General features: G+C 39.7%; 1 protein-coding gene across 1 annotated transcript; it reads right to left on the reverse strand.

Annotated features, from left to right (window-relative positions):
• Window positions 1-1,804: 1,804 nt before the first annotated feature.
• LOC135461686 (uncharacterized) lies at window positions 1,805-7,014 on the reverse strand. The gene is made up of 2 exons (XM_064738882.1): window positions 6,827-7,014; window positions 1,805-2,150 (listed from the first exon to the last, which is right to left on the reverse strand). Exons 1-2 carry the CDS (start codon window positions 7,012-7,014, stop codon window positions 1,805-1,807), a joined length of 534 nt encoding a protein of 177 aa, XP_064594952.1.
• Between the last annotated feature and the right edge of the window lie 2,599 nt (window positions 7,015-9,613).

The raw sequence follows: 9,613 nt of genomic DNA on the forward strand, positions 1-9,613 counted from the left end.
AAGACTTCTCTACGAGTTATACTGAAACAATACAAACTGGGAATATATTTATCACGTTTTATCAACGGAGCTATCGGGGTTGGTCCATGTCACGATTGAATAAATGTGCCATACCTAAAATTCAGCTTAGGATGGGTATAGCCTGGGCATGCCTATCTCTCATACCACCCATCAGACTGGATTTTGTATCCCTTTCAGTTATACAAACATTCAGAAAAGAGTGCGACGTCGTTCTTATTTATTTATTTATTTGATTGGTGTTTTACGCCGTACTCAAGAATATTTCACTTATACGACGGCGGCCAGCATTATGGTGGAAGGAAACCGGGCAGAGCCCTCCACGTTCGGCCGGAGAGGAAGCCAGCATGAGCTGGACTTGAACTCACAGCGACGACGTCGTTCTGAATTTCTTTTTATTTCACCACGAAAGACCCGATATATGTTTTTAAAGCCTTGTCGTCCCCCAGGTTGTCCCGCACTTAAAAACAACTCGACCAATCCACTGTGATAAATTTTTCATTTATGCGAGGCGGTCAGTTTTACAGGTGGAGGAAACCAGAGTGACCCGGGGTAAACCACCGACCTTTGGCAAGTTACTGAACAACTTTTTGACGCGTGACATACAGATATGCACACCATATTTGCTTTAGGCAAGCGGTTTTCAAGAAACGTATAAGACTGCGCAAACGGCCACTCCAGCGTCGTCGGCCGACAAGCAGTTTGAGTGAAGGAATCTGCCCGGTTTCCATCCACCATAATGCTGGCCGCCGTCGTATAAGTGAAATATTCTTGAGTACGGCGTAAAACACCAAATAAATAAATAAATAAATAAATAAATAAGCAATGTATATGACGCATACAAGGCCACTAAGAAGAACCAATCCGATATAATACAATAATTCAATATCCACCCAGTGAGAACGATTAATTAAAAACTCAATCAAGATCAAGTAGCATCGTATTGCTCCAAATGTTAAAATTTATGCAACCTGTGCATGTTTTCCTGGAGAAAGCTAGTTTGATTAAACTCAATCAGTGTTAATGTTTAGATAATGATCAACTTCGAAGAGAGTAATTCACAAATAATGATTACGAGACTTTTTTTCTTAGTTTGCCCTACGTCTTAATGTTTGCAGCAACCTGCGGATGATCGTGATTTTCTCCCGGGTTCTGCCCGGTTTCCTCCCAACATGACGCTGGCTGATATCGTATAAGTGAAATATTCTTGAGTGTTGCATAACACAACTATGAAATAAATAAATAAATATTATTTCTTGGTGTTTTACGCAGTACTCAAGAATATTTCGTTGTGTGGAACTCCTTCTGAATAATTATGAAGTCATCCGAGGCAATGAGTTCTTGGTGTTGAAACCAGCCTTTTGGAATTTAATGTTGTGAATAAGAATCAGTGTCATACATATCAATGTGTGGAGCTTGTGCTGTTACATGTCACGAAACTAAAGGCAATTTTGGTAGCGAGTAAACCGATTTTACAGACAGCTGAATACAGGCGACTGGCTAAAAGAAATAGACTATAGTGCATGAGCCAAACCAAATGAATAAGAAAATGAAAACAAACCGGTACCGGTAGAGGGATTTTTTACCGTAAGTGAACGAGTTTGAAACTTACACAGAAAACACGTGCATGAAACATTCCGGTTGTGACAAGGTCATCTTTACATCCGTGGATGCATTTATAATTTCGACTGGGAGAAATCATTGTATAAAAGTATTAGTGATAAAAGCACAACTTCATCCACTGATTATTTTGTTGTTGTCATATAGAATCAAAATGTATCGGGTATCAAGGTCGGCCAATGCGACCTCTTTTGCCTTCACTTCGACGTCTGCCTCCGCTGCCACCTCTACGTCCACCAGGAGGATTTCCACCACGACTAAATCCAGTATAACTGCCATCAGGTTTCTTGCAGTCTTTAGGTATGTCATGACCGTCACCTGTGTCATTACCATCTGGTTTGTCGCCGTGTTCGTCACCGCCCTCTCGTTTGTCACCTTTCTCGCCTTCACCATCACCGCCTCCACCACCTCTACAGCCAGGGGATCTTTCACCACGCCTGAATGGACGGGCATCAAGTGTGACGAGTAAAAACGAAGACTTGCCCTCCTCTTGTTGGGATGTTCGGTCTATTCTGGAGATAAAGACATTTCATTATTACCTCGTAGTGTTAGTATGTGTCAGTGAACTACCAAGATTTAAACGAAAAACACTAAATTGAAGTAAACATCTGACATCTTACAAGTTGTGTGATGTGATGGGCAGAATACAGTATAACAAAATGTCCACCTTGCAATCCACACATTTGCCAAAACAAAATTCAAGTATAAATAAGTAATTTTCAAATTTAATTTCGTTTTCTCTTTTTACTGATGTTTACTTAACTTTCATGTTTTATTTTAATATAAGCATGCAGACACATAGCGAAGACCTCATGAATTTTTGTCATTTTGTATAATTATTATCAGTCAACCCAGCCTATCCATTTCGTAGACAATTTTATGGTGGTGGTGTGTGTGGAGAGACAGAATAAAAGAGAAAGAAAATAGCATTTTCTGAACACGCCTTCTATAGGAAGAAAAGTGGCAATACTAATGATGGGGTAAATATTGCATCATATCAGTCAGTTGCACCAGCGATATTTGTTTCAACCTTATTCTTTTAAGCTTCGTTAAATTTGTCACGTCAAGAAGTGTCATTACGTAGCAATTGCAGAAGTTAAGTAGAACTTATAAATGCAGATATAATGACTCTGGCAATCTAACACTGCAAGGGGTAGATTTGTATTTTTTTTTTTTATTTCAGTAGGGGTTTTACGCCGTACTCAAGAATATCAGAAGATCTTCCCACATACGACCGGTGAGGAAGAGAACATGATACGGACTTGATCTCACAGCAATCGCAGGTAAATTTGTAGGACCACATGCACTCGCTGTGCCTTGGGTCTTGGTGATGACAAAGGACAGCCGTCATTTGTTGCGCTATTTACGCAGTTTTACTCTCGTTCGTTAGACCTATTTCCCACCAATGTGGAATGAATCTTATATCTTTAAAAGTCAGTCAGTAACTTGCCAAAGGCTCGCAGTTTACCCTAAGTTTCATTGCTGATATATTTACCGTCTCCTTGAATTTACGGTACAATCAACCTGTTCGATTTGGATTCAGTTCTAAAAGGTTTTCTAGTTATTTCATAAAATCTCCAACCAAAGCATTGCTGCAAACAATAGCAAATGACATATACGTGCAATAATTAATCCGGAAACAGACACTCTAGAATATTTAAATCTAGTTTATTTCACATGAGGTTTCATACTCTCGAAGGAATTCCTGTGATTTTTCGCACGATTGTAAAATGATATAGGGTATGCAAGCCCACCCAGGGTTCGATCTGGGGAGGGTAGAGAGAATAAGGGCAATTAGGGTGGCATCATGTGACAATCATGGGACAGAAACTAAATACTAGATAAGTGGCGGCAACATTGTTCTCACTTCATGACGAATCCGAGATCCCTGGGAACATCCCCAACTGAGATACACAACCGTGCAGATCTGTCACGGTTCTCGATCACTGTAGAAAAACCTAATGATAATTTCAGTTTGAGTCAGATAGTGGAGTATTTTTCGCTCAAATGCCAGAAATTCAATACAAACACGCCTTGAAATCTATTCCATCGTCACAATCCTGAAGGCCGGGAATGACAAGGCGGGGAATCCGGTTATATCACATTATAAAGTTTATATTTTGCGTATGAAGACAAATATTCACCAAAACGAAATTTAGTCAGCAAGTTGGCATATCTAATAAGATTTACTGTCCCCTCATTACATTCACGTTGAAAGAATTACAAGGAATCTTGAATATTGGGCGACGAATGTGAGCAGAGCAAAGACATTTGATGAACTATGTGTACTGCCACAAGTGTATTGTAATTCCTTCACAACAAAGTCTGTCACTGATTAACCAGACGTATTGTGAGTATGTGGTGAAAATGACGATGGATACAGGATGATTATGTGTGACAATCACAATTGCACCAAGATCTGGTTTCACTTTAAAAGTATTAAGATGATTTATAGATTTATTTATTTGATTGGTGTTATACGCCGAACTCAAGAATATTTCACTTATAAGATGGCGGTCAGAATTATGGTGGAAATAAACCGGTCAAAAATGGGGAGAAGCCACGACCACGTACAGTGTGTAAGATGAAGAGGGCCCCGATAATGACACGTGACTTCTTTTTTTTTGAATTCATATCACATTTTTGTAAGCTAATAATTTGATTGCTTTCACGTTTATAGTACATGTGCATTGGATAATGGAATTACATGCAATGCATAAGGTTTTTCTGCCCCTTGTGTGACAAAACATCCACATACTTACGCCTGATCATGAGCATATCGAATGAGTAATTGGATCATTTGCTTTTCAGGACTTACGCTGGCAGTAAGATCTGAGCCGTCATTTCAGGAGTCTCGTAGTTTAACACAGGCTTGAGTTAGACTGCAAGCTGTCGTGGTTAAAATATTCATTTCACAGAAAAACTGCAATACTACAAAAAAGGTTCTTTCATTCTAGTCATGCCCTTTCTCAAACAAGAACAGGGACAAGATGTGCACATACCTTTGAAATAATCAGAACATGCAATAACATCTGTATACTCTTTCAAAGCAAAATGTTGCTGGTTAGCGTTTCTTTTGAAAACTGTCAAGCTGTTCTTTCAAGATACTAGCTTATTTTCAAAAGACAAAAGGCACACATACGTTCTGCACTGATTCTGTGTCAATTTATGCCCTATACATTAACGGATTTGTAAATACACATGTAAGACTGCAATGGAAAGGCCTTTGTAAACATTGCCATTATCAGACTTGCTGTCCATCATGTTCCTGCCCCCATCAAAGTGACTGCCCTTATCAGGCTCACCGCTCATCAGGGTTTTCGCCGCCATCAAATTTGCCCCGTCTCAGGTTCGCCGTTCATCAGGGTTCCGGCCACCATCATCTTATTTTTATTTTTCATCATTAATTTGTTTTTAATTTTTTCATCGATTTCATCGGTAATCAGATGAAAAATGGGGGATGACGCATCAGAATATGAAAACAAATTAGAAATATAATACAGATGACAAACAAATCCTTGGGTGAAATTCAGTTAAAAACCGGGGATTCCTTTTGTTATAAATAAGATAGATGTGTCAAAGTGGCACATCTACTTAGGTAAGGTTTGAATAAATCTGTCACAAGCCCTGCCTGAAAACATAAATAAAATATTGGAACGAGTATACATAATGCCTACAGTGTGATTTAGATTGGGTTTCCGACTTAAATTCATTTTAGGCTGCTATGTATGTTTCATAACAATTTACAAAGTATAGCTAAGTTTAAATATGCTATTTAAGAACGCTTTCAGTGAGTGTTTATTATTAGTGTTTTATGTTATAACATTTTTCAAAAGTGTTTCACTTATAAACACTGAAAATATTTTAAAGTGGGGACAAACTTTATGGAAACGTTAGCAATCAATATTATTTAAAACACTATTTATATTTATTTAAGAGCACCATTATTCTTTTATTTAACGACACCTTTAGCGTTTTATTTAAAAGCACTTATGCGTATTAAAGTAAAACACGTGTCCTGCACAGTAAAACACTTTGCGTTTAACCTTAAAACATTAAATGTATATAAGCGTGACACTGAAGTGTTTTCAAAGCGTGGACAAAATGTGCTATGTAGTGTCTTGTTTTCAGACACTTTTTATTTACAGTGAATTGACATAACATGATTGGTGTTTAAAGCCGTACTCAAGAATGTTTCACTTATATGCCCGACTTAAAAAATGGCCCCTCCCCACGTACGTGATACAACCTCCTGACTTAAAACCCGCTGGTGGGGCCTCCGCTAACGCAGCGTAATGACCCAGGAACCTCTCACCAATGCGGTCGCTGTGAGTTCAAGTCCAGCTCATGCTGGCTTCCTCTCCGGCCGTACGTGGGAAGGATCTTCACGGATGGTCGTGGGTGTCCACCGGGCTCTGGCCGGTTTCTTCTCACCATAATGCTGGCCGCCGTTGTATAAGTGAAATATTCTTGAGTACGGCGTAAAACACCAATCAAATGAATAAAACCCGCTGCCAAGTCAGTATCTAAAACATCTAAGCCAGCGAGGCCCCGTGATGTAAGTAAGTAAAATAGCATTTGCTGGGGCGTAAAATATCATTTGGTATGACGTAAAACACCTATCAAATAAATAACTTTTTTTTGGTCAAAACGGTCAAAATGAGTGAGAAAGATTTCGGCCGGGCCCGGTTTTCCCCCACAAAACAAAACAAGGAAGAGAACAAACAAAAATGGCAATGGGAATTTTGACCGTAATTCAACAATTTTGAAACAAGCACAGAGAACATTTAATGTTTTAACATGGACTTTCTGAAATAATTAGCTTTGCTTGTATACATTTATAATTAGTTTCCTTTGAGAGAAAATGTTGGATATTAGGTACTAATGATAGAGACATAATTGCATCAACTGGTTGTTTAATATTGTATTTAAGAGTATGTTGTTGCTACAAATCAACGTCCGCCACTTGTTGGGGCACCAATGTCTCTAAGTTCATCTTGGTTACTATCGCTGTCTTCTGAGTTGCTACTTTCCCCGCCTCCAGCAAAACCACCGCCCTCACCTAATGGTGGGACACCAATGTTTCCGTGATCATATGAATCAATGTCGCTGTCTTCACAATTGCTTCACAACCCGCCTCCACCAAAACCACTGCCACCATCACTGAAATGGCTACCGTCTGATTTACGTTACTTTCTCCACCACAACCAAAATACCCGCTGCCTCCACCACTACCTCCCCCGCCTCCACCTCCACCACCACCTCCCCCGCCTCCACCACCACCTCCCCCGCCTCCACCTCCTCCGCCTCCACCTCCACCACCACCTCCCCCGCCTCCACCTCCACCGCCTCCGCCTCCGCCTCCACCCCATCCATCTACGCCTCCATCTCGTAATCCCCCGCCTCCAGGTCCACCTCCGCCGCCTCCATAACCACCTCCAAATCCACCTTCAAATCCACCTCCTTCATCACTCATGAGTTGGTGGGCCTCGAGTGAAACGAGCACGCAGAGCAGCACAATACACAGCAGGAGAAGACATGCCCTCATCTTGTTGGTTGATCTCGTTTTGTCATGCGTTAGAACTACCACTGTTTAAAAGGAAAGCCCCCAATTAAAGTCAGCATCTGTTCAAATGCCATTGAAAGGTGTAATGTCATAGACAGAATACATTTCCATCTGACAACCTATATTTTGCCTGCATTGAGTTCAGTGAAAACAAAAATCGACTATAGGTAAGTAAAAAGTATTTTGAGATACAGTGTTTGACAATATTTTCTACTGATGCGTACTGAATTTTTTAACGTTCGTGTGTGAACACATACATAGCAAAGACGTAATGATTTGTATTACAGTGTACCATAATCTTCAGTGAACACTACGTATTCAATTCACAAATGATTTTACGTCGATAGTGAGCTATAAAGTCGACAGTGGCAATATATTTATTTGTTTATTTAACTGATGTTTTACGCCGTACTCAAGATGACTACAGCAAAGAGAGTAAATCGATAATAGGAACGACGATCTGATACTTTGCAAATGGCCAGCCGGTGAAATCCGGGCTCTTGTCAATTTACCTCAGTTAGAGTTTTATTCTAACCGTTCATAAAAAAAGCTAAATGGAGAAGAAAACTTAAAAACATGACACAATAGGCTGAAAAAGCACATTTTTTCCATCTGGTGGTGCCGACTGCATCATTTTGCGATTTTTCGTATCCTGAAAACGGCAAAGCTGGCATAAATCGCTGAGTCCATCGCGTCCTCCGTCCTTAGGAACTCGGAACCTACGTCCAACATTCCTGTTTCCAGATCGTCAAGCGGAAAACGAACTGTACTGTTCGCTACCTTCTGGGAAGAAGAGTTCCACTGGAAATGTACGAACTGCACATCGGCGGTTTCCGATGGAAATTCTCCTCCTAACACAGAAGACTTCAGGACTAGTTCTTAGGCAAAATGGAGTCGCCCACAGCGGATTTTGGCGCTGACCTTATTTATAATTTATCAACTTGAGGTACATATTAGAATTTTACTTATGGCATGCACTTGCGAGGGAATGCAAACTCTTTTCAGTGGTATTTGATTGATATCTAAATTTTCTTCTCCTTTAAATAGTAGCAACTACACAATTGTTAACACCTTGGTCGAAACATACATGTACAAAGGTAAAAAAGTAGTGACGTCTGCAATTTATTAGATGTTACTGGTTTCTGATTTCTCAAAATGTTATGTTGTCATCACATTAAATAAACATTTACGACACAGGTCCAAGAATCCCACATGCAAAATCCCACGTGCAATATCCCACGGGCGTTTGTAAGAAAAATCAGATTATCACAAATTAAAGGTGGTGATATGTAAGAGAGAAGCAGTCATCAGTTTTCAATGATGTAAGGATGACATCGGCGCTCCACATCACTCTGAAAGCGTTTAATGGAATATGCCTCACACACTGTAAGTTTTCGTATCAATAACTTTTTCCATTTCTTTATTTACTTGATTGATTTTTACGCCGTACTCAAACACATTTGACTTATTCGACGGTGGCCGGAATAATGGTGTGAGGAAACCAGGTAGTCTGAGGGAAACCCGCGACCATCCACATGTCGGTGGAAGACCATCCCATATTCTTCCCGGAGAGGAAACCAATGACTTTTGACGGTGTTTGAAATCGTCATACAACATACATGATTTAGCAAATGCTAATATGCGAAATATGTACAATATTTACAAGTAGGAACAATGTCAAACTATGTCCTCTTGTCGTCAAGTTGATAAGGAATTGCTGGGAATTGTTCCATTGTGTTACATTGTGTCAAAATCAATCAAGCAAAACGCAATTTCGAAAGTATACAGTTTTGAGGCATGAGATTTAGAAGAGTGACGTGGATGTTGTTTGAGCATATAATAACGGTCACGGACGCTTCGGTTTGTACGTAAAGGCTAAATATTCCTTACTGCTGGCTATATTTCTATGAAATGTTTCCTTCAGTGGCTCTGGAAGGCAAACCAACAATAGATGCTAAGATAACAAACACATTGCAATCCGAGGGAAGATTTTAACGACTTTTGAAAGAATGCAAACCAGCGAAATATGTTGGCAGACAGTTTTGGTGTAAAATATTGTGCAAAGTTAACATGCATATATCACTTCCTGTGATAGCGAATGCGACAACGGAAATCCAGTGTGTCCATTTTGTAGTTGCGTGTTAAGTTCAGGTTCATGAAGTATTACTGGCATGGTCACTGGCATGGCCTGTTTGAACGAGGGTCTGTAATGGCCTATTTCGAACGAGGGTATACGAATGTCTATTTCAACGCATACATTCGCTACACATTTTAATCCATAACCTGTTTCAAATAATCATGTAGCCGCCAAAGAATATTATCAGGTGGTTTGTAATTTATTGGGTGTTTATGTTGTTAGTTTATTTTATCTAAAATCTTTGTTGTCCTGTTTTGATATTCATTGCAAAA

The sequence above is a fragment of the Liolophura sinensis genome, chromosome 1, assembly GCF_032854445.1.
Source record: "Liolophura sinensis isolate JHLJ2023 chromosome 1, CUHK_Ljap_v2, whole genome shotgun sequence".
In the NCBI taxonomy this organism is placed as follows: Eukaryota; Metazoa; Mollusca; class Polyplacophora; order Chitonida; family Chitonidae; genus Liolophura; species Liolophura sinensis.